The following is a 25,489-nucleotide window of genomic DNA, read 5'->3' on the forward strand; positions in this document are numbered from 1 at the left end:
CTTCACTGTGGCATAGGCAGCAGATGTGGGGTCTCCAAAAGCACTCATCCATCCTCTGCTCCTCTCCAGTGCCAGGGAAAAAAAAAAAAACCCACTCTGTGGAGGCAGTTTGCCTAAACTGAGAGCTTTAGAAAATCCCATCCCAAAACAGTGAGGAGCAATAATTATTTTCTTTTTTTTTCTTTTGGGAGGGTGGGGAGGAAGTGAAAGCAATGCAAAGACATGCATTCAGTATTCTTTTACACACTGCCTTGTCCACTTCAGGGAAGGCATCATCTCACCTGGCTATAGCTGCTTGAGAGCATGAAGATAGTCACCCTTCTCTCTAGAGTCAGTGGGGTGAAGTAGGACACAATCCTGCTCACCTTAATGTGGATTTAAACAAACTCTAGAAATGCCCATCTTTCTGCAGTGTCTCTAATGGGACATGGGGCTGACTAGCTAAGACAGAGAGCTGGAAGGTGGAAGAATGCCATCCCTGTTCTCAAAAACAGCACAATGCTGATGTGCTTTCAGCTGCACAATTAGCATGGGGAGCAGGTCCACTTTGTCAGTGTTTTAATTATATATGTTTTTAAATATGACTAAGTTAAAAGGACAGGTCCTCCTTGGCAGTAAGCTGGAGTTAGCAGTGAGCTGGAGTTATTCCAAAGATCCTTGGTCACCCTATCCCAGCTACAGGACCAGCTCAGAGCTGTACAGTGCCAATGTAAAAAGCCTGAGGAAAGACCAAGCAGGTGGGAGTGTCACTAGATAGGACTATTTTTAGGTTCACCCATACGTGATTCTTGCCAACAAAATCAAACCCTCCCATTACTGTTAAAGTGGTAGATTGAAGAACTTCTGAGACCCTTTCTGGCTGGTGGAGTCCTCCTCCTGGGGGGGAACCATTTGGGGTGGGGGTGGGGGGAACACAGTAGCTAGCAGTACTGAAAGAGAGCATTGTGTCTGGTTGGCAGGTGACAAAGAGACTTCATGATGGTGAGTCCACGCTCCAGGGTAATAGCATGCTTGAAGACCGACCCACGTCTAACCTGGAGAAGCTCCATTTCATTATTGGTAATGGCATCCTCAGGCCAGCCTTAAGGTTAGAAATCAAGACAAAGGCATGAACATGCCATTCTTCTCATTCCTTCTTCCTTGAGCTATTCTTGAGATGTTCAAATGATTTTTCTACTGTGTGCAGCTTTGCAAAGCTCTCATTATATCATTTTCCTGGTTGTATCATGTAATATGGGCTGTTCCTTACTGTCAGTTTCAGGCCTGATGGAAAAACCATGCAGAGAGACTCAAATAGTTCTGTGAAAGTGCTAGTGTTTACTGGATTGGTTTTTCAATGCTCACTCTTGCTGTTCATTACCCTTTGTTTGCTGTTTGACCATTCAGATGTCTTTTGTTTGCGTGAATAATTTTAATGAACTATTGAATGAAAATATGAATGCAAACCTCTAACTCATTTCAGTTGCTAAATTAAGCATTCAAAAATTGGAAAGTGCTGAATTAAGGCCAACTGCCCATCTTTGATTTAGCACATTTATTTGTGTGTGTTTCAGTACAGTCCTTGTTTATGTAGACTCATGTTCTTTCCACTGACAACTATCTGTTCACTCCCAGTTCACCATGAAGCCCTTAGCCTTACTTGTCTGCACAAAGCCTGCTCTGAAGGCAGACCTGCTAGCATTCCATTGACCTTCCCATGGGGTTTGGCTAATGTTTTTGCTGCCTCCCATGTAGATGAGGAAATACCCTCATTTTGCATGGAGAGAACTAAGGTTAAAGTCAAAAGTGGACATTAACTCCCAAACTGAGATACCCATCAATGTACAAGCCTGTTTATTTGTAAGAGCTGGACAAACTTTGACCTCCACTGTAGCTGAGAGTGCTCAGCACTTTCAGAAAGCAAGTTGAGGTGTCTCAAGAGGAACAGCCAGCAAATGAAGACTCCTAGCTGATGGCCCTCTATCAAATTTTTTAGAAGACTCTTGGTATCACTAGGAAACCTTTGTAAGAAACCAAGGTAGACTCCGTCATCTAGAAGAGATATTCAGCTGCCTGAACCTTGAGACTTCCCTTTATTTCCCTCTTCCTCTATGCAGTGTCTGTTCAGCTGTGGGAAATCTCAACTAAAGCATAAGGAAGACTGAAGCATAGGGAAGACTCAGCAGACATTACAGGACTGTTGATGGATGACATGTTAGAGATGGTGACACAATCATGGTGACCCTCATTAGGGCAGTGAAGTTAATAGCCTTGTGATTCTAAAATGAACTTTTAACTACCAACCACATGCAGTCAAGGTCTAGCTCTACCTCTGTAAATGTTGAAAACACCACCTTGTTACCTCTAATGTTTGGGGGGGGGGTTGTGTTTCCCATTGCAGGGATGAAATCTATTGTCAAATCTGCAAGCAGCTGACCCAGAACCCATCCAAAAGCAGCCACGCCAGGGGTTGGATCCTGATGTCCCTCTGTGTCGGATGTTTTGCTCCTTCTGAAAAGTTTGTGAAGGTAAATTGTAGATTATATTTGTCTTGTGAATTATCTGCCAAAATGTTTTCTTTTCCATCCATGGGACCAGTTTTCTCTTGGGTTTCACAGTAGAGGGAATCCTGGTCTTTATTTTTGCAAGGACTGTAAATGACATAAGGCTCTTAAGAAAATTGTGTGTGATCCCAAGCTCAATGCGTAAAGTGGATCAGATGATCTCTTTCCTGTGACTCTACAGGGAGTATAGACATTTCAGTTCAGATGATGCCTCCTGCACTGCAGATGTGTGAAGATATGATTATGTGATTTCTGGCAGAAATGTTCATTGTGGTAGGCTGCAAGTGGAATTTCCACACCCAGAATAGCCCACATTTCTCCCCTGCAAAGGTCTAAGCGTTCATTCAAGCATCTACTGGCTTTGAAAGTATGACCTCAGGCATGTACTTTTAACAGAATTGGCAAAGAATGGTACTACACAGCTAATTATAAATATAATTTGATATAAAAAAAATCCACGTGGAAAGGGATGGGTTTAATTTACCTGGAAGTATGTTTGCATAGTGGCTTTCTGCATGCTACAACTTGTCCCACCATGTGTCATACTGAAAATGTCCAAGTCTACATAGATGACATGTAAGGTATCTTCAGAAACACTGAAGGTTCAGCAGGCCTGAAGTCAGTTGGACATGCTAAATGGCTGACGCTTTTGAAAATCAGGTTGTTCTGAAGGGTGGTGGGTGGGGTTTTTTTCTGGGCAAAGTTTTCTTGCCTGGATTTGAACAGTCTGCCTTCCAAATAAGAGTAACCAGAGACTAACACCCACTGGACTGTTCAAGTTAATCCCATGCCTAAGAGTTCAGCTGAAAGAGGGCAAAGGGCTCAGCACTGTGTCCTTGCATTGCCATGACAAGACCTCCTTTGTCCCTTTCAGATCTTTGCAGGCTGGAGCATGGACCAGCTCCCAGCCTGCTGGAGTTAAAAGTATTCTATTAATTTCCATAGATATCAGATCAGGTAATTGTTCGTCAGCACTGAAAGAACTGAAGCCAAGAATAGAAATCCTTCCTTCATCACCAGGCCTTGCCAGCATGAAATCTAATAAAGCACATAAATTCCTGGCAAAGTGTAAGAAAAATAAATTATGTCTGGAAATGAGATCTGAGAAAGCATGCCACAGGAGGTTGTGTGGGTTTAAATCTTTAATAGTGGAAGATTATTTTGGGCGAGTGAAGCACTTCTCAGGAATAATTTATGGGTAGCTCAGAAGACTCAGACATGTCCCTCAATCCAAAGTTAAGGTCCATGCTGAAATATATGGCAATATTCTCAAAATCTTTGGAGACCATTTATGCTAATTCTGCCCTTATTCATCCTGGAGAGTAGAGGCACCTTTAGACCCGGGGTCCTACTCTGAATGTCCTTCCAAAGAGGTTTCTGTCCCCATAGGAAACCTGTGGTGACTGAAGCTCTTTGAGTACCAATACCCCACTCTGTGGTTATGCTTCAAAGTCCCAGCCTTGCAAACAGCAACACACAGGCAGTGACTCTGACAATGCCTCAGAGTTCTTCTGAAGCCACTATATAGTTATCCTTTGGCCATCATTTGCACCTTCTAGCTTAAGAGCTACAGATGTCATCTATCTGTTTTTGTGTAAGACCTTTGACATGGTCCCACCCAACATCCTTTTCTCTAAGTTGGAGAGATATGGATTTGATGGGTGGACTGTTCAGTGGATAAGGAATTTGCTGGATGATCGCATCCAGAAGGTGGTGGTCAAAGGCTCCCAGTCAAGATGGAAGAGTGTGACAAGTGGTGTTCCTCGGGGGTGTGTGCTGGGACTGGTGCTGTTTAACATCTTTATTAATGATCTTGACTGTGGGATTGAGTGCACCCTCAGCAAGTTTCCTGATGACACCAAGCTGAGTGGTGAGGTTAATGTGCTGAAGGGATGAGAGGCCATCCAGAGGCTCCAGAGAGACCTGGACAGGCTGGAAAAGTGGGCCCAGGGGAACCTCATGAGGTTCAACAAAGCCAAGTTCAAGGTCCTGCCCCTGGGTTGGGACAATGCCCGTTATCCATACAGCTCAGGAGATGACGTGCTGGAAAGCAGCCCTGCGGAAAAGGATTTGGGAGTATTTGTGGATGAGAAGCTGGACATGAGCCACCAGTGTGCATACGCAGCCCAAAAGGCCAACCCCATCCTGCTGCATCACAAGGAGTGTGGCCAGCAGATGGAGAGAGGGAATTCTGCCCCTCGGCTCTCCTCTGCTCTGGGGAGACCTCACCTGCAGTGCTGTGTCCAGCTTTGGAGCCCTCAGCACAAGAAGGGCATGGAGTTGTTGGAGTGCATCCAGAGGAGGCCACAAAAATTACCAGAGGGCCAGAGCACCTCTCCTATGAAGATAGGCTGAGAGAGTTGGGCTTGTTTGGCTTGGAAAAAAGAAGGCTCCAGAGGGACCTTATAGTAGCCTTCCAGTCACTGAAAGGTGCCTATAGGAAAGCTGGGGAAGAATTGTTCCTGAGGGCATGGAGCGATAGGACGAGGGGTGATGGTTTTAAACTAGAAAAGGTAGATTTAGGTTGGGTATTAGGAAGAAGTTCTTCCCTCTGAGGGTGGTAGATCACTGGCACAGGCTGCCCAGAGAGGTGGTGTAGGCTCCATCCCTGGAAATACTCAAGGTCAGGTTGGATGGGGCTCTGAGAGACCTGATCTAGTGAAGATGTCCCTGCAGGGGAGGTTGGACTAGATGACCTTTAAAAGTGTCTTCCAACCTTACACACACTATGTTTCTATGAAAATGTTATGTTTTGAGATAAAACATTCTCATGATGAAATGTTAACTCTGACCCCCAACCATATATGTTCCCATCAAGAGCTGTTTTTTTGTTTTTTCAAAAAGCAGAGGAATATTAAAAATTTGTTGAAGTTCAATGACCAGTTCTGTTTTAAAGCTACATTAACCCAGTCCAGTCTGTTCTGGTGTGGGAGACAGACTCCATGTCAGTGCCAAACCTTACTTTCAGATTCTTAATCTACTAGTATCATGTTTTCAGGAGTTAATAGTCAGCCAAAATCTGATTCACTATGAATTCACTGACTACTGCTTCAACCATGCAACTTCTACTATTGAATGTATGACAGCCACACACGGGCTATCAGCTGTTTAGCTAGATGATGCTTTGGTAACCCCCTGCATTATTCAATTGATGCCCTCACTTCTTATTTAGCAATAATTATCCACCATTTTAATAGAAGAAAAAGCATATAAGGGTAAATATTTCCTCCTATTTCCTTCCCACACTCTTCTGTGCAGTGAATGGTGTATCTGGCTCATGGTTACTTTTCTGCTGAAATCTCTAAGCTTCAACTTTAATAGCAGCAATATTATGGGGGGAAAAAATGAGAAATATCAGGAAATTGTTGTGCCTGGAATTTTTTCCACAACTTTCAAAAGTGTCGATTATGACTGAACATTTTGAGAAGTCTTTAGCTGATAATGAGGCAGTCTTTGATATGTTTTCCTGCTCCCAAAGATGAAGGTCACACTTTGAATCCCATTAGCTACCTTTATTACATCATATGCTAAGCATGGGTCAAGACACATTAGCACTCCTGTTCTTTGTACCTTTCTTTCAACTAATAATAGACTTCAGCAGGAAGGATCAGTCAAAAGGAAGGAGGAATACAAAAAATATGCAATTTGCATAGTTCATTATTAACAGCATAATTAAAACTACACTTTTACACAGAATCAGCTGCAAGCAATCATTTGTAACATCTCCCACCCATATAACGTGGCTGTGTTACTTTGTTATTTCACAGTATAATAATATTATAAAATAATCAATTTTATAAAATATATTATTATAAAATAATCCTATAGATTAATTATGATTGATTGACAGAAATGTCTGTGTCTGCTCCTGTTATTTATGGACTGACAGTGTTATAGAGTGGTCTGTGTAACTGAGGGAACAGTTGTGTGTTATCATTCAGAGAACTCTATCTACAAAGTCTGTCTGTAAAATGGGATTTACAGAACTATCAGTCTTAGCTACCTTTTTATCTAGATATTTATGTAATATTTTAAAAGTGTATTATCTTTCATATCATGGAAGTCACTGGGTTTAGTTTTCTCTACAGTAATGTGGTTGCATTTTTTACATGTGGTGAAGTGCTTCAAATTCTGATTTAGTATCTTCTAAAATGCAATTTAAAATCTGACCAAAGAAACATCTGTTGAATATCATGTTGAAAGATCTTTTGCACTGACAGCTAAGTGTTCTGAGTGGCATTTACTTATACTTCCAGTGTTGGATCATTACTTACAGGTCTTTTTCATTCACTCTAATCTTTTTGGCTAACAATTAATAACTTACAATGCATCTTTAAAATACAGAAATAGAAATAAGAGGCAGAAATAGCAGGAACAGAAATGCTGCTGCACTAGCTTTGATCAAAGGTCTTTCTAGGCTGGAATCTTATCTCCACTGAGGCAAGAAATGGACAGTATAAGAGTGATATGTCCTAGGGAACCTGCTTTGGCAGGAGGGTTGGATCTGATGATCTCTCAAGGTCCCTTCCAACCCCTACAATTCTGTGATTCTGTGATAAGACAAGGATGCAAACTGTCCTACTCTCTAAGCCTTCAGCAATGTGGTGTAGGAACATTCTATGCCTGAGAGGTATCACTGCCATTGGCAATCCCAGAGGGCTTTTCTCCAATGAACCAGTGCTTTTTAACTTTTGCAAATGCCTAGCCCCTAGAGACGATGGTCTAACCAATGTGTTCCCTGCTGCCAAAAGTATTTAAGGAACTTTATCAATGGAGGTCCCCCGGGTTATGCTCCCTACTGCGAAGAGAGGCTAAGGCGGACGTTTGCCAATGGAACCAGGACACAGCCACCCAGCTGGCTGGAGCTGCAGGTATGAGCCCCACCATCCCCTCCCCAGGTATCTGGAACTCAGGGTTTGAGCCTTTCATTATGACAGGAGCCACATCTCTGGCAGGGCAAAAAGTAGCATGAAAAAAATGTTTATTTCTCTCAAGAATATTCAGATATTTCCAAGGTACTGCATCCTGGATTTGCTCCAGAGCATGTTGAAGATCAATCCCTTTGACTACAACAGTACTTGTAAATTAAATGTGCTCAAGAGTGCTCTCAGGCACTGAGGCCAGCTGGCACGGATCAAGCCACCATGTATGCTAGAAAACTCTTCCAGGTGAAGGTGGCTGCAGGCAAGATGTGTACTGAGAATAGTCCCTGGGACTTTTTTGGGGATAGCTGTAGCTTGAACAAGCACAGTTTGTACAATAATTGCTCCATTTCTACACTGTTTACTAGCACAGACAGCTGTGCTCCAGTGCCCAGGAGCATTCCCAGGCATGCATGGATTTATTGGATTAGGCACTTTGATGAATTAAGGTATTAAATAAAAAGAGTCTGGGACTTCCAAGTGCTTCCAATGGCTGGCCATACATTATCCTCTTGGAAAGTATATTATGGTAATATTGAAAGCAGTCAGAGGGATCAGGAATTAGAAAATAATTACCACAGTTGGGTGGAAGAGTATGTAAGCAAATAGTCTGGATGGGATTGAAATACCTTTATAAAGTTTGACTTTAATCCATTAGGCAACCAAGTCCAAGAAACCGATCATGCTGCCTGTCACATTTATGGATGGGACAACAAAAACACTGTTGACTGACTCTGCAACAACTGCTAAAGAGCTCTGTAACTCTTTGGCCGACAAAATCAGCCTGAAGGATCGATTCGGCTTTTCGCTTTACATTGCGCTTTTCGACAAGGTATGTCTGCAGTTATGCTCCTGACTAGCTCTGGGAAAGAAAAGGGAGGTTCTTGTTGCCATCACGTAACTTCCAGAGGGCAGAAGGACCTTGTGCCATCAGCAAATGGCTGGCCTTGAGGTCAGGGATGAACATTACTACAGTGCAAATGACAGTATTATTTTCACGGATAAGAGTAGTCAAATGCTGGAGCGGGGTTGGAGAGACACGTATATCTTCCTCCTTGGAGATATTAATAATTTAATAGCAGAAGGTGCGGAGCAACATGATCAAAGATTGTGGTGGGTTGACCCCAACTGGAGGACAAGTGCCTACCAAAGCTTCTCCATCACACCTTCCCCTCCACAGCTGAACAGGGGAGAGAAAATATCATGATAGGCTTATACTGTCAGTTAAGGAGAGGGAGAGAGCATTCATCAATTGAGTTGAATTTCTAGTAAAACAAATAGCCTAGATCTTTATGCAAGGGAGCAACTATTCTTAATTGGAAAGCTAATCATTAAAATTAAGTTTCAAAAATTAGCTAAAGTCTGAACTGCCATACCTGCATTAGCATTTATCCTAATTTATTCAATCTAAAAAACATACCCTTTTTTCAAAAATGCCATAAAAATAACGGTGAGCATAAATGAGAAGGGAAGATGGACCTAGGGTAAAACTTCATCTCATGAGACAACAGCTGCAAGACAGTGAAACAGAATTATTGCCATGGCTGGTGTATATTCTCACTTGCAGATATGGTCACTTCTGCCTGTGGGTGAAGAAGAAAATGGTTTAAACTCGATCTTCTTGGTCTTTCGTGACAATATGTTCATCTAGGGATGTTGTCTCTGAGGAGATACAGTGTTTTAGGGCCTCATACAAGATGATGGTGAGGAGAGGTGATAAATCTTAGGGAACAGGACAAGTTTTTTATTCTGAGTTTGTCTGGTGCTTAGCATGGTGGTATCCAAGTCCATGATTTTGAAACAGGGTGTTACAAAGCACAGTGTGAATAAACAATTTTTATAATGGGACCGTTAGTTTTGCTAATTCATGTTGATGCTCTCCTTTCATTCTGGATGGGAAATTGTGGCTCAAAACAAAATGGCTCACCTAGATATGTGTAGATCTATTCAATCTTGGCTGTCGAGTAGAGATATATACTTTGATTTATCTTAATTAGAAAGGAAGTCTGGACAGATGACTCAGAGATAGGTATCTCTACCTAGAGTGGTCAGAATTTATTCAGGTGAATGCCAAATTTCTTTCTGCACTGCCTAGGTGTCCTCACTGGGAAGTGGCAATGACCATGTGATGGATGCTGTCTCTCAGTGTGAGCAGTATGCAAAAGAGCAGGGAGCACAGGAACGCAATGCACCATGGCGGCTCTTCTTCAGGAAGGAGATCTTCACTCCTTGGCACAACCCAAGTGAGGACAATGTGGCCACCAATCTCATTTACCAACAGATTGTGCGAGGGGTGAAGTTTGGGGAGTACCGGTGTGACAAGGTAAGTGATCTCAGCAGCTACTGGTCTGGTCCAACATTTATCTTTGACAAGGTGAAATAAGTGTCCTCCCTGAAACCCTTTTAGCTGGGGGTTTACAGTATTCACTTGGGAAACAGTAACTGCAGGAATACTAGAATTATAGAATGGTTTGGGTGGAGGGCACCTCAAAGCCCATCCAGTTCCAATGCCCTGCCATGGGCAGGGACACCCTCCACTAGACCAAGTTGACCAAAGGCCCATCCAAGCTGGTCTTAACACTTCCAGGGATCCAGGGACAGCCACGACATCCCTGGAAACCCTGTGCCAGCGCCTCACCACCCTCACAGTAAAAAATTTCTTTCTAATATCAAACTTAAATCTCCCCTCCTTCAGTTTAAGGCCATTACTCTTATCCTATCACTCCTTGCCATTGTAAACAGTCCCTCTCTAAATTTACGGTAGGCCCCTTTAAGTACTAGAAGGTGCTCTGAGGTGTCCTGGCAGCCTTTCTCTTCTCCAGGCTGAAAAAGCCCACCTCTTTCAGCCTGTCTCCAGACCAGAGGTGCTCTAGCTCTTTCATCATCTCTGTGGCCTCCTCTGAACTCGTGCCAACAGCTCCATGTCCTTCTTATGTTGGAGGCCCAGAACTGGATACAGAACGCCAAGGGGGTCTCACCAGAGAGGGCAGAATCCTCTCCCTCAATCTGCTGGTCATGCTGCTTTTGATGCATATCAGAACATGGTTGGCTTTCTGGGATCCAAGCACATATTGACACCTCATGCTGAGCTTCCCACCCACTAACACCCCCAAGTCCTTCTCAGTACTGCTTTCAATATATTCGCCACCCATCCTGTAGTTGTGCTTGGGATTGCACCAAATCATGAGCAGAACCTTGCACTTGTTGAACTTCATGAGGTTCACATGGACCCACCTCTCAAGCCTGTCAAAACTCCATCTGGATGGCATCTCTTCCCTCCTGTGTATTGACCACATCACACAGCTTGGAGCTATGAAGGATGGATGTTGAGGTAGTGGCCTGGTTAAACATTGTTTGCTTTTCTGGCTCCCACAGGAAGAAGATCTGGCAGAACTGGCTTCACAGCAGTACTATGTGGACTATGGGTCAGAGATGGTACTGGAAAGGCTGCTAAATCTAATTCCATCCTACATCCCTGACAGAGAGATCACAGCTTCAAAAACAGTGGAAAAATGGGCTCAGCTTATTATAGCTGCGCATAAAAAGGTGGGGACAATTGACCACCTGGCAAAGGCCAAGATGTGCTTCAATAGCTTTGTGTGCCTTTTAAACATACATCAGACATCATAGCTCTGTTCTTAGCCTGGCCTGATCAAAGAGAAAGGGCAGGTTTTGTACTAATCATATTCACCTTTACCTCTAGTCCTGAGGCAAGATCTGGCAGAAGAAAACAGCCTGCAGAAATTCACTGTATCACAAAGCCATCTCTGTGGTCTCATTCCTGTATCATACGATTGTGGTTGTATTATAGTGGCAGTTCATGCCTCCAGACAGTCAGGACCTTATTGTGCCAGGCATTGTCTAAAACTTCCCTGAATTCCATAATAATATTTATTACACCCTCTCACAGCAAAACCTTCCATAACTCATTACCCATAACTCATGATCAATCGTGAGGATTGGTCATCCAGGTATGAGAATTGGCACTTATGTAACAGTGAGACTCATCTTCAGATTAAGATGCCTAAAATGTAGTTCAGTTGGATCTTGCAGGTCCTCCATCAGCCTGCTGGCTACATACACAAGTCTCCTGTATCTGAGGATAACTTAAGTGAAGCTAGATGCCTGTGCTTATGGGAGGCTATTGAGCGTCTGTTTCCAACTAAAGGACTGTCAAGCTGAAAGGTAGATGCCTATGTACCTTAGGAAACCCAAAGTTAGCCAAGATGAATCCAACCCAGACTGATCACTTTAGATGCAAGCACAGTCTTCTCACTGTTAAATTATTCCCTGAAGTGGAAACCAAAATTTTGCCAGATCCTTGTCCAACCTATCACACATTCCTGTAGGACTTCAGCCCTTAGCCTCACTAGGACCTAAATTCATATTAGTTATAAGATCCTCAGGTGATGTGAATTAGCTTTGTTTGCTCTCTTCCTGCTTTCTTTGGTTTGTGCTTCATGTTGTCTTTAATTTGCTCTGTCTATAGGGAATTTATACTCAGAAGAGAGCAGACCCCAAGAAAGTCAAGGAAGAGGTAGTGGATTTTGCACGTTTCAAGTGGCCTTTGCTGTTTTCTCGGTTTTACGAAGCCTTCAAATTCTCAGGTAAGTCAACAGAGCACATCCTTGGAGCACAGGATGCTCCTCAGCAAAAGAAAGGAGAGATACAGACTCCACAGACAAAAAGAGTTATTATCCATTTAGCTGGTCTTTTTAAGATCTGTTATTTTTGGTGCATCTTTATTAGCAGTGGCTTAAGCTATGAGTCTGCTGCTATTTCTCTAACTAAAACTAGCACTAAGGTTTTTGACCATCGCATCTTCCCTTGAAATGTCCATGTTTCCTGCATCCTAAGACCCTTCATGAACTGATTGCATGTCTTGTCTTTAACCCAGGGCCAAGCCTGCCTAAAAATGATGTGATTGTAGCTGTCAACTGGACGGGGGTGTACTTTGTGGATGAACAGGAGCAGGTTCTCTTAGAGCTCTCTTTCCCAGAGATCACAGCTGTGTCAAGCAGCAGGTAAGGAGGAACAGACTTAGCTGGTGATCTTACCCTAAAACAGCCTTTTTCCAGGTTTTGCCTCTTGATGCCATTATTTTTCTTCTTTATGTCTCCTATTAAAATATATATGCCAGAGGGGGAAAGCTGCAAGGGCAGAGTTTCACCTTGGCCACCATTAAAGGTGATGAATACACTTTCACCTCCAACAATGCAGAAGATATCCGGGACTTGGTGGTGACTTTCCTTGAAGGACTAAGGAAACGATCCAAGTATGTGGTCACTCTTCAAGACAACCCAAACCCTGGTAGGTAAATGGCCCAGCCTGTGACTGGTAAACACAGATTATTTACTCCCAAGGAAATTGTGGAGGGTTCTAGAAAATAGAACTAATTGCTGTTTTTCTTGCAGTGGGAGAAGAATCTGGGTTTCTCAGCTTCCTCAAAGGAGACCTCATAGTTCTGGACCAGGACACAGGAGAACAAGTAATGAATTCGGGCTGGGCTAATGGGTTCAATGAACGGACCAAGCAGAGAGGGGATTTCCCAACAGATTCAGTCTACGTCTTGCCTACAGTCACCATGCCTCCACTGGAGATCGTGGTAAGCTGTCTTTGAGAATGACACAACTTGATACAAAGTCTGAGGAGGTCAAAGGCCTTTCTGATGAGATCAGATCTAGACCAGAATCTTCCTGACAACAAGGTGGATGTAAGAGTGGCTGAGAGAAGTGACAAGTCCAAAGCAAAAGTGATCTCACCTTTTTCTCTGGTTTTTGAACATCTCAGTCTTATGACTTAGAATATCCATGAACCCTGCTACGCCCCTCCATCTGGCCTGATTACTTCTGGGTGTATTTAGGGTTGGTGGGTACATTCACATATAGAGCTGTAGGACCAAAAGCACATTCTCTTCATTCTTACTATTAATTGGAATTAATGGATTATTGTTGCTTGCTGGATTTCTTTTCATTTTGCACCTGTTTTCTCTTTCTGGATACATCTAATACATATTATATCAAATATACCAGGTGACAGAGAATTTTTCATCCTACAGGCACTGGTCACAATGACCCCCGATCAACGACAAGATGTTATCAGAACCTCTCAGCTGGCAATTTCTGACAGTGAAGAGAGGGTAAAGCCATACACCTTGGAGGAATTTTCCTATGATTATTTTAGGTGATTTTTTTTTTAAAGCATCTTCAAAAATTTTAAGAGTACGAATTCATCTCCAAGTAGCTTGGGAATCAGGGATTATTTTTGCTACTGGAAAAGAAGCTGAATATCCCCTTGTATAACTTTGTAGAACTACAACCTCCTGTTTAGTTCATGGCATTTGAGATGTAGGTTTTCCACAGATAAGGTTTTATGAAGAATTTTGTCAGTTTGGCTCAGCACAGGTGGAACAGTGCGAAATTTGGTACTGTACGGGAGGCTGTGCTTAGTGATCTGATATTGTTCTTCTGTGATCCCATACACAGCCTCAGGCCATACAGGCAGCAGCAGATTAATTAAGTGTGGACATTTTCATCTCAGCTCCAAAGATTTAAATGTGCACCACTGCTGACCAGGCTGATCCCAAAACTCCCACACCTGTTCAGGTGGGCTGGCAACCCAAAAAGGCAGACCAGAGCCTCTGGGATGTCTTCACCCGGGTAGGTTTGTTCCACTAGGCAATGTTCTTTCAGCACTCCTGCCCTGCCCGCCCATCACCACAATCCTTCCTCTTGTAGTTAGAAGCTTTTTTTAGAGGAGTAGAGAAGGTTGTTTTGGTGACAGTGCTTGAGTAAGGTCCTTAAGGGACTGTTTTGAGCCCTAGGAAAGGAGAAATGGTTATCTTTGTGTAGAATTGGAGCTAGCTACTTGCTAAACTGTATAAGAGTTTGTTAGCCAGGTGCTGTGAGCTACCTTCTGCGGTGAAGCATTGGCCACCAGCAGTCCTTTTCAGCCCTGTAACCTCTGCACCTTTCCTCTTGTTTTGCCTTTGCCACCAGGCCGCCTCCTAAGCACACCCTGAGCAGGGTCATGATTACCAAGAGCCGTGGGAAGGACAAGCTGTGGTGTTACACCCGCGAGCCGATCAAACAGCCATTGCTGAAGAAGATCCTAGGAAGTGAGGAGCTGTCTCAAGAAGCCTGCATGGCCTTCATTGATATCCTTCCACTGGCTAGTGCAAGTCCTTGGGCAACAGATCTGACATGCAAAGAGATGAGCAGGCTCTTTAGGGCCCCAAACAAAGCTAATGGGCAGGTCTCTGGTCCCTCTTGAGGGCTTTGGGACCATGTCACTGGCTTGTGTCTGATCCTGAAATTTGTACTCCAACATTCTTGAGATCTGAGGGGTACTTCTCAATAAATGAGGGCCATGAAGCAAGTTATTGAGTCCTGCTGGTCCTCACTGCTTAGTGTTGAACTCACCAGCTCATGCAGAATAGTTGCAACATGGCATGATGGTGAAAGTCGTCATTTGGCTTATGTTACTGCAGCTCCACTGGTGTCTGACACAAACTGAAAATCTGGTCTCTTACAATAGTACCTGTACAAGTGATCAGGTAACACATGATCACATGCACCTTGCGTAGGTCTGCATAGCCTGACTTCAAAACAATTTTTTCATCCTGAGATCACAGAATCACAGAACTGGCAGGGTTGGAAGGGACCTCCAGAGCTCATCGGGTCCAACCCCCCCTGCCAAAGCAGGGTCCCTAGGACAGGTCTCACAGGTCGGCGTACAGACGGGTCTGGAATATCTCCAGAGAAGGAGACTCCACACCCCCCCGGGCAGGCTGTCCCAGGGCTCTGTCACTCTCACTGTGAAAAAGTTCTTCCACATATTGGTGTGGAATTTCCTCTGTTCCAACTTGAGGCCATCGCCCCTTGTCCTGTCTTCACAGACCACTGAGAAGAGGCTGGCCATTTCCTCCTGTGTCCCACACTTCAGATATTTATAAACATTGATTAGATCCCCTCTTAGCCTTCTTTTCTCAAGGTTGAACAGCCCCAGATGCTTCATGATAAAGGGTGAGAGCTTGCTGGACATCTCCTAAATCAATTTAAAGTCTTTACCATACACTGTGTTCCCTCCACAAAGCTGAATTCTGTAGTCATGTGTTAGATGTCTTTAATGACATCATCCACTCAAGGGCTTCCCCAAACATCCTGGTTACCTGAGCCTTGACTCCTACCTCCCACCAGTCCTGAAGTATATGGGTGACTACCCATCCAAAAGGACCCGCTCAGTCAATGAGCTGACAGACCAAATATTTGAAGGTGCCTTGAAAGCTGAACCCCTGAAGGATGAAATCTACTGCCAGACCCTCAAGCAGCTGACGGACAACCACATCAAGTAAGAGTTGTTCATTCTTCTTGGCCCAAATGCACTAGCCTGTCTTGGGCAGAGCAGATCTGTAGTGTCCATGCTGTGAGTGATTTTTTTTAATTCCTGGGTCTCTTCTTGTGTAGGTACAGTGAGGAGAAAGGCTGGGAGCTCTTGTGGCTGTGTACAGGCCTTTTCCCTCCAAGTAACATCCTCCTGCCCCATGTCCAGAGGTTCCTGCAGTCCCGGAAACATCACCCCTTGGCAGCAGACTGCATCCAGAGACTCCAGAAAGCCCTGAGGTATGGAATCAAATGACCTCCTAGTCCTGGACATGATTCAGCATCCATATACGCATGAGAAAATATGCAATAGGAGATACAACAGTGCTTGGGGGGACAGTGAAAACTCACAGCATCTCACTGCATTCAACCAAGTTGAACAAAAGGGGCATTGTGGGAGGGATGCCGCTGATAAACTGTGTGGCCAAAGACAGATAAATTAAGTTGTCTCTATCAAGGCCCACTTAAGTCACCTACAACTTATTCCCCACCTACACCACATTCCCCATTACAATTTTTCTTTTCAGGAGGGAAAAACCTAATATTAAGGGTTTTTTTTAAAAGGAAAAAACTTAATGAATAAAAAAGAATATGTATTAAACACTAAATTGTTTAATTTAGATGTAAACACTAAATTCTTACTTTAATGCTGTGGCACTTGCCACCTCCTGTTTTCCAGGAACGGATCCAGGAAGTACCCACCCCATCTGGTAGAAGTGGAAGCCATTCAACACAAAACCACCCAAATTTTCCATAAGGTTTACTTCCCTGATGACACCGATGAGGTAAACAGGGGGAGAAGGAAATTCTTCATTTCTGGCAGGATGGTTGTGAACTTTCTTATTAAAATCTCAGAAGTGGCAAATACTGGTTCTGATTCAGAAAATTCAGCCTTCCCTGAAGACTCTAGACCAGAGCAGTGTAAGGAAAACTCATCCTTATCTATCCTGACCATCTGAGGGGGTCGATGGACTCCAATTTACATTTTTTAAGATGCACAGATTCACAGAGTTGTAGGGGTTGGAAGGGACCCCCAGAGATCATCAGGTCCAACCCCCCTGCCAAAGCAGGGTCCCTAGGACAGGTCGCACAGGTCGGCGTCCAGATGGGTCTGGAATATCTCCAGAGAAGGAGACTCCACACCCCCCTGGGCAGCCTGTCCCAGGGCTCTGTCACCCTCACTATGAAAAAGTTCTTCCACATATTGGTGCAGGACTTCCTGTGCTCCAACTGTAGGCCATTGCCCCTTGTCTTGTCTCCACAGACCATCAAAAAGGGGCTGGCCATTTCCCTGTGTCCCACACTTCAGACATTTGTAAACAAGATGTGGGTGCTGTGCTGGTGTTTATGAGAGTCTTTAGAGTATGACCCCAGTAAGAAGGAAACCAGTTGGGTTCATCTCCATTCACTTGGTAGTTCATAAGCTTTTGGTATCAGTTACTTGCAGCCTAGGCCAACAGATACTGTCCACCCTATTTCGTACGTCCATCTCCCCATGATGGGGCTCCCTAGGGACTGGGCAGACTCTGGCAGCACTGGAAAGTAGGTAACTGAAATTATAGCTTCTGACCTGAGGTGACACAGAAATCATACCTGCACTTGGGAACCTTTCATTAGGCATCTTACATGCTAATAAGGCAGCTAGTTATGCTGATGCCAGAGCAGATATGCATGTCCTTGCAGATACTGCTGTCTCATGATACTGATTAATCTTCCTGTGAGGCTTGCATCTTTCTCCCCACTCCATGCCCTTGGGCACAACTAAATTCTTGTATTTCCAGGTGGGTTTATGTGCAAAGTAGTGTGCACCCATGGAAGAAAAAGAATGATTCCTCTCCAGAAGCTGTGCATACTTTATTTTTAATCTGTAATGGAGAGTTAAAAGAACTGCTGGGATTTCTTATCACTTCAGTTGTTTTTCCTGTGTGGCCAGCAATAAGCATAAGTCTGCTTTATGCACTTGCGTCTGCATGAGAGCCAGTAGAAGGAGGCAGTGGGAACTTCTGCAGTTGGATGGGTTTGCTGTGATCCTTTTGGCCAGTCACTAGGTGGACTGGTAGAGGAGCATCACTCTGGTACAACATGCATCCACAGCAAAGGTCTGCTGAACAACCAGCAGTACTGAGCTCCAGGCTGGTCTCTCACAAGATTTGGAATATGGGCCCTGGTGGTTTGGTGGTTCAGGCTGAGTCATGCATATGGTGTTCAGCAGCTTAAATTCCTTAAACTGCTATGAACTGAATCTCTTTTAAGTGGGCAGAGTGAAACTGAGGCCACAAAAATGCTGAGCACAGCTCAAAAGGCAAAAGAGGTGCCAGGATCTGCAAGCAGGTGGCACAGTCCTTTGGATGTCCCATCCACACATAGAGCAGGAGTCATCTCACCTCTCCTCAGCTATCCAGAAGTCAATCATTTGGCCTAAGCCAGGCATCTGACCTCATCGTCATCAGTGGAAAGACATTCAGGACAAATCCACCTGGAGGTATCTCTCTCTCCACCACCTAGACTAATGGCTCTGAGACCTAACTGTCAGCTCAGAAAAAATCTGTTGCATTGACTGGGGTCCTTTTGATAAACCAGCATAGGATGTAGGTCATAAAGCACAATGTTGCAGCAATAGCATGGCTGAGATTCTGCAAAAGTCCCTTCCCACATCGAGCCACATTCCACGATGTCACTGACTTCATTGGTGGTGGGCACCTAAATCCCTTCATGTGTCTGAGCCCAGAGTTCCTCAAAGAGAGTATAAAGTGGAAATTACTAGTGACATAGCAGTGGTGAGGATTTTCTTTTCTTTACAGGCATTTGAGGTGGAGTCCAGCACAAAAGCCAAGGACTTCTGCCAGAACATCTCCAACAGGCTGCTCCTAAAGTCCTCTGAGGGCTTCAGCCTCTTTGTCAAAATCTCTGACAAGGTGAGTGGCCCACCGAGAGGCTGGGGTAGCCCCAGCTGCCAAAGAATACTCACTGGTGGTGCAGAGCTATCTGTACCCTCAGAGGTGAGATGCCTTTCTCAGCAAGCACTGTGGTTATATCCAACCATTACAGGTGGTCTGGCAGACCTGGCTTACAGCAGTCATCCCAAAGGGCTCAAGACACAGACAGGCAAAGTTCTCCAGAGTTGTTGCTAAGCCAACTTGATATGAAAGGACTAAGAAAAGCTTACAAGCTTAGAGCTGCCTTGAGCAAGTGAAAGAAATCTATGGAGATTGCCATCATGAAGGGAAATTAATTGCTCTGGTTAAACAGGAAGCTGTAATAAGGAGTGATGGGTGAAATTAGAGACACCAAGGTGCTGGCTGTGGCTTTCTCAGTTTGCAACACGTCTGTGTAACTGGGATAAAGCAGTGAGTGAGAGGTACAGGAGATGAGGCAACGGCCAGCCCTGCCTGTGGTGTCTTGTAACCATACCTAGCCTTTGTAACGATGTGCTGTGCCCCCCAGGTCATCAGTGTTCCTGAGGGAGATTTCTTCTTTGACTTTGTGAGACACCTGACAGACTGGATAAAGAAAGCAAGACCTGCAAAAGACGGTAACAGTGGCTTTTCTCCATTGTGGGTCACACGGAGCTCTCCTAGAGCCCTCCAGCCCTTTCAAACAAGGTTGACCCCACAGTCTGCCATGTATGTGGGTCCATACTACTGTGGATGTGCTGTCTACACCAGCCCTGGGGACGTCACCTGGGAGATGATCTATCCAGGAGCAGCAAAACATCTGTCTCAGGGTTATAGCTGGCTTCCATAAGGAGCATCTGCTGGCAGGCAGCTCTCCAGGGCCTGCCTGGAGGGTTTCAGCGGTGGGATTCATCTCACCTTGCTGTTCCCATTTGCAGTGGAGCTGTCTGCAGCTCTGCTGAATGTATCAGTGGCTGCAACATACAGGTGCCTCCAGGAGGCAATTCCTCCTTCCTCCATTAGTCATGAACACTGTCATTGAAGCACGGGGGTGCAAATGAATCCAGACACTCTGAATTTTATTAAAGCTTTGCAAGGGAAAGATGTGGTTTTCTCTGCAAGGTCAGAACCCATGTGGCCTTGTGAGTGTCCCCATCCCTGCAGTTTATGAGAACACATAGGCACCACTGGCTTGGAGGGACACCGATTGCCAGCTGGTACTCACATCATTGCTCTTGAATATCTGCTCCCTGCTCCCCTTGCACAGGTATAGTGCCTTCCCTCACCTACCAAGTGTTCTTCATGAAAAAGCTGTGGACCAACACAACGCCTGGAAAGGACTCGATGGCAGACTCAATCTTCCACTACTACCAGGTATTCCAGGAGCCTTGGGAGAAATTGGGAATGGGTTACAAACACATTGGCCCTCTGCAGATGGACAAACTCTTGCATTAAATGGGAAGAATTCTTGCCTTAAATAGAGCACTACAAAAAGCACTGTTGAACTGTGTGGCAAGGAGCAGCCTTCATGTGCTTTAGGGTAAACAGCTCAGCTGGGATTTGGGCTTTAGGTGGCAGCAAGAAACAGGAGAGAACATGTCCTGCTGGCAGCCTCAGCAGGGAGGTTCAGATAGCAACATCCTGAGAGTTTTCAGTCACCTCCATTCATGGTTATGAGCTGTGATGGCCTCAGAAGTAAGAAGTTACAGTTCTTCTGGTCTTGTTTCTCCTGGGATGGAAGAGACATCTTCATGTCGTAAAGCTCTCTCTCACATATACTTCCTGTTTTCTTGCCTGGATAAAGTGGTTATCCCAAAATGACTGTATCCATTAATGCCTGAGTTAGTAACCTGACACATTTTCAGATACTTCCAGTAATGAGGAAATAGGTATTTTTTTTTAATTGAAAAAAATATAAGAAAGCACACTCAATTCCAATTGGCCATTACTAGGGGTGGATTTCCTAGGATGAGGGAGGGTGAACAAGACTGTAGGTTCACACACCTGACAGCTAACATAGGGACCTTTCTGTTCCACATAACAGGAGACTGTTTTAGACCCGAGAGGATCTTTAAACGTCCGGTGTGGTCTCAGCTGAGCAGCTGCTTTTCCAGCACACTCAGCACAACTACTATGAGTGTTTCCCTAGGCACAGACTCTTATCCAGGGGCTGGATACCTCCACGAACTCCTTTTAACATCTGAGGGTGAAGGTCCATGGTCATCCCCTCTATCTCTGAACTGTTCTTTCCTCCATGCAGGAGTTACCAAAGTACCTGCGTGGCTACCACAAGTGCACGCGGGAAGAGGTCCTGCAGCTGGCATCTCTCATCTATCGCGTGAAGTTTGAAGATGACAAATCCTATTTCCCCAGCATCCCCAAGCTCCTGAAGGAGCTGGTGCCTCAGGATCTTGTCCGGCAGCTCTCTCCAGATGACTGGAAAAGGGTAAAAACAGCTGCTTGACTCATATTGACCTGTTTGGGGGAAGCCCAGAATCTTGGGTAGCTAGTTTGATATTCAACATTGAAGTGGGGCTGCCAGAATGAGTGACCCGTGGTCCCTCTTAAACCTTAGCAGAACTGCAGCTTCCCCAACATCTCCAAGAGGAGGAACTGTATGTGCAAGTTCATACACACATGCCTTGCAGTGGGTTTTGTTTGCCCAGCATATTGCTGCAGCTGAAGTGGTGGATGCAGCACCATATGGACATACATAAAGGCCAACTGTTTTAAGTCCAACTACTGAGTAGAGGGGTAAGTCTTCCTGGTTTACACAGGGAGAGCTGTGACATAGACCCAGGCAGGTCTATAGCCATAAAATAATCTATATGCTTCACTGCCAAGAAATAGCCTAAGACCTATCTGTTTCCTGAGACTTGAACTCATCCATGTGAATAAAGAGCAGGCTATCGGCTTTTCTGGGTTGAAGGTCTCTCGATCTCATCTGCTGCATAGATTCAAGGATCAGAATTTATAATCTCTTTAATGGATTCTCCAGCACAGCTCATCTAAAGAAAGAAGGACCTGCCTTGGTTCCAGGCCCTGCTCCAGTGACCAGCCAGCACTTCTGTGAAGTGTTGGTTGGAGCAGAGGCTTAGAAACAACCATCTTTGTGGGACTGATGCTAACATCCCCAGTGCTAAGTAGTGCAAACCCTCCATCTCTATTGTGTTCTCTGTTGCAGTCAATTGTGGCATACTACAATAAGCATGCAGGCAAAACAAGAGAAGAAGCCAAGCTTGCCTTCCTAAAGATTATCTTCAAGTGGCCTACATTTGGATCAGCATTCTTCGAAGTGAAGGTACCTGCCCTGTTTGGGCATTATTTTGCAGCTTTCAGCCAAGGTCAGGAGCCCTACATCACAGAGTGTTTCCAGGTATTTAGGGTTGTCCCTGTGTCTGGACCAGACTGGGACAACCTTGATGAAGCAGGGAAAGAGTGTGAGACTCTCCATCAGTAAAGAATCCACACACTCGTTTGTTGCTGCGCTGCCTCTTTACACAGACAGAGGCACTGTAGAGCTTCAGCATATCTCAGTCGTTGGGTCTGTACTGGTAGCTGTGCTCCTGAAGAGCCAAGAGCCATTCTCTGATTTGCCAAGGCAAAGGGGAATGTTCAGTTTTCCAAAGGATGTGTCTGCATTCACCCAAACCAAATCCAGACCACCCACCACGGCACCCGTCTTCCATCAAAGACAGTAGAGTCCAGTAGTCAGTAAGTCTGTCCAAGTACTCTGCACACCTGGCTGCAACTCCATATTCTCAATGACCACACAGGGAGCCTGGGCTGGAAACAAACTGCTGAAATTAATCATCAGTTCCTTGAACCTGGGCACCCCATTTTCACAGATTCACATATTTGTAGGGGTTGAAAGGCAACTCTGGAGATCATCTAGTTCAACCCCTATTTTCTGTTATGTCCATCTTAGGTGGCAAAAAGGATCTGATAATATCCTGTGATTTTTTTCCACCAAAAGTGACTTGGTAGCCAAGAAATCTGTGGAAGGGCCAGGAGCTGAGCCCCATATTCTGTGCACTATCTCATCAATAGAACAAAATTAAGGTCCTTCATAGCATGGGGCTAGAAGAAAGGTTTACCAGCAGGAACAAAATTCAATGTAGAGGTCAGAAGGGGACATAGCAGTATAGTCTTGCCCTGGAGGTCCACAGCAGCAGGCTTGAGGAAGACCAGAGGGGCTGGAGGGGAAAGAAGACGTCTGTGGTTTGTCAAGCTGTCACAGCTCTTCCTTGCCAACGGCAAGGAACTTAATGCTGTCTGAAAATCTCCCATTGGTTATCATGCATTTAGGAGATCTATACTTAACTAGACAGTCCTAACTATTGCAGATACCTTAATGAGCTCTATGTTTATCTTTAAAGGATAAACTGGGTAGTAGTTAATGGGCCACTAAATGCTGACAGAGCACAGAGTGAAAGAAAATAGGAAGGGGTCTGATTTTGCATGACACATCCCTAATCAGTTAATCTCATTTCCAACAGCAAACTACAGAGCCAAATTATCCAGAAATCCTTCTAATTGCCATCAATAAGCATGGAGTCAGCCTCATCGATCCCAAAACCAAGGTAAGCAAAACTGAGGTCTTCACCAGATGTTCCTGAGCCCACTCCCCAACCCCTCACCGGGATCATCCCAAAGAGTGTGTTGTTCAAAACCTGGGGACTTCTCATTAAGCCTAGTTAGAAAGGCTGGACAGACAGAAAAGTTTCTGGAGGCAGAAATTCACTGTTGCACAGAGCCAACCCAGCCTTTTTCAACAAAGGATGGCTTGGGAACATCAACTATTAGGAGGATACAGTCCTTCCTTAATCCTTTCACAGACATTAGGACAGGAACTGGAGTAAATGAGCTCCTACTAGTTTCTTGCACCAGCCACATGGTCATTCCAGTATGAGAGTCCTCCTCAAGCACTGGAAAATCCAGAGTCTTGCATCTCACTGCCATTTCCATGAGGTTGTGGTACAGTCTCATCTCAGTAGACATCCTTGGTCTGCTTTGATGGACATGGAATGTGGATATGAAAGGTCTCCACAGTGCCTTGTGAAAGTTGAAGCTCTCATGTATTGACTGTCAACCTTGTGTTCCCACAGGATATTCTCATCACTCACCCCTTCACCAAGATCTCCAACTGGAGCAGTGGCAACACATACTTCCATATAACCATTGGCAATCTGGTGAGAGGAAGCAAGCTGCTCTGTGAGACCTCCCTGGTAAGGAGCATTAAAGATTATGGGACGCAGATAGACCACAGCCTGACTTGTCCAGGCAAAACGAAGTGTTTCCAGAAAATTGTGTCTCAGGGATTCTCTGGGCTTAAAGTGGTCTCTTAGAATAACCCCAATAGGTTTTATTTTTCTGGATTTCCTATGGCTCTGCTCAATGGATGAGGTCCATTATCCACCTTAAGAGCAAGTCTGAGGTGTTTGGGACATTGCCATCTGAGGAGCATGGGACATTGATCCCTGTTACTGAACTGGGCTCAGGGGGTACTTTTGAGCCCTTTCACCAAGATCCTTTGCCCGACTTGTCACTAATAACAGTCACAGCAACAAACCTCCTCCTAAACTATCTTAAACCCAAAGCATGATGGACAAAAAATCCATCTGGATTGTTATTACTTTGACACATTTTGACATATTTTGTTGTCCATTTGAAAAGCCAGATTCCATCTGAAGTTCCTTTTGTCGTTCACCTCAACAGCATCATGAGATGGTGAGTTCCCCCATCTCAACACTGCAAATTATGTTTGGACTGTGTTCACACTGGTGGTGTGATTTCAGTCAAGAAAAATGGTGGAACAGGTCAAAATGTACTTTGAAATCCTGAAAGGCAACTATTGGTAACCAGTTTGTTCAGGAGGCACAAGCCAGAAACTTTAAACTGTGCTCTAAAGGCAGATAACAATTCTCTCTCCTCCTCAGGGGTACAAGATGGATGATCTTTTGACCTCATACATCAGCCAGATGCTAACAGCCATGAGTAAACAGAGGAGTGCAAAGGGTAGCAAGTGAACTGCAAGAAGCCACTGGCAGGTGGCCATGAGGCTAATTCACCAGCTGAGGCCTGTGGGATACCCATGCAGCTGGGGGAGAACCTTTGCCTCCCAGATGTGGAAGATGAGCCGAACACCGTCAGGGAGTTCACTGGACTCTGACCTTGAAGTCTCAAATCCCACATCCCCTTCCAGCGAAGATGACTATCTCTGACCTTCTGTTCTCCTTCCCCACCCTGCACCCTGACTCCATCTTGCACCTCAAAGATTTCCAGGGGACACCACAGCTCTCAGATACCGACTGAGTAAAGATACTCCAGCAGGAGGTTAGCCTGAACCCAACGTCTGGCATCGCAAAGGCTCTTGGAAGAGGATTTTGTGTGTGTGTGTGTGTGTGTGTCTTGGTTTGTTTTGGTTTTATTTTTCTTAAGTAAGAGAGAACTATTGGGATGCTAATGGCTTTGATGATGTTATGGGTATTTCAGGTTTGAAGAGGAATAACAGCACCCTAACCTATGCTGGAAATCTATCTAATGAACACTGAAGGGCTTGTTTTTTGACATTACAGAAGAATATGTGGTGTTCTTCAGAAGGACAGAAAGAAAAAGCAGGCTGGGAGGAGCACATTTTAACTAGGAATGAGAATAAACAAACCACTGATCGAACAGGCTAGAGTACTAAAGTGCTGTCTGTGCAATGCTGGAAATATTTAAAGAACAAATTTTACAGTTCTGTTTCT

The 25,489-nt window shown here is 44.6% G+C and overlaps 1 protein-coding gene across 2 annotated transcripts in view; it reads left to right on the top strand.

The window, feature by feature from the left end:
* The window catches only part of MYO7A (myosin VIIA), a 65,339-nt gene extending 40,555 nt beyond the window's left edge, over positions 1 to 24,784 (top strand). The window contains exons 25-47 of one of the 2 annotated variants that reach the window (XM_084279532.1): positions 960 to 1,087; positions 2,381 to 2,507; positions 7,295 to 7,414; positions 8,124 to 8,297; positions 9,561 to 9,788; positions 10,841 to 11,011; positions 11,955 to 12,072; positions 12,363 to 12,489; positions 12,606 to 12,775; positions 12,880 to 13,070; positions 13,524 to 13,648; positions 14,464 to 14,639; positions 15,664 to 15,814; positions 15,931 to 16,086; positions 16,526 to 16,631; positions 18,648 to 18,761; positions 19,291 to 19,378; positions 20,008 to 20,114; positions 21,001 to 21,186; positions 21,925 to 22,041; positions 23,240 to 23,323; positions 23,849 to 23,968; positions 24,680 to 24,784. In XM_084279532.1, the coding sequence (XP_084135658.1) occupies positions 960 to 1,087; positions 2,381 to 2,507; positions 7,295 to 7,414; positions 8,124 to 8,297; positions 9,561 to 9,788; positions 10,841 to 11,011; positions 11,955 to 12,072; positions 12,363 to 12,489; positions 12,606 to 12,775; positions 12,880 to 13,070; positions 13,524 to 13,648; positions 14,464 to 14,639; positions 15,664 to 15,814; positions 15,931 to 16,086; positions 16,526 to 16,631; positions 18,648 to 18,761; positions 19,291 to 19,378; positions 20,008 to 20,114; positions 21,001 to 21,186; positions 21,925 to 22,041; positions 23,240 to 23,323; positions 23,849 to 23,968; positions 24,680 to 24,769 (3,174 nt within the window). In that variant the 3' untranslated portion in view covers positions 24,770 to 24,784. The remainder of the gene's footprint in view (positions 1 to 959; positions 1,088 to 2,380; positions 2,508 to 7,294; positions 7,415 to 8,123; positions 8,298 to 9,560; positions 9,789 to 10,840; positions 11,012 to 11,954; positions 12,073 to 12,362; positions 12,490 to 12,605; positions 12,776 to 12,879; positions 13,071 to 13,523; positions 13,649 to 14,463; positions 14,640 to 15,663; positions 15,815 to 15,930; positions 16,087 to 16,525; positions 16,632 to 18,647; positions 18,762 to 19,290; positions 19,379 to 20,007; positions 20,115 to 21,000; positions 21,187 to 21,924; positions 22,042 to 23,239; positions 23,324 to 23,848; positions 23,969 to 24,679) is intronic. The other variant, XM_084279533.1, reaches the window with a different exon arrangement.
* The last annotated feature ends 705 nt before the right edge of the window (positions 24,785 to 25,489 follow it).

Source organism: Gallinula chloropus (genome assembly GCF_964237585.1).
Source record: "Gallinula chloropus genome assembly, chromosome: 1".
NCBI lineage: Eukaryota > Metazoa > Chordata > Aves > Gruiformes > Rallidae > Gallinula > Gallinula chloropus.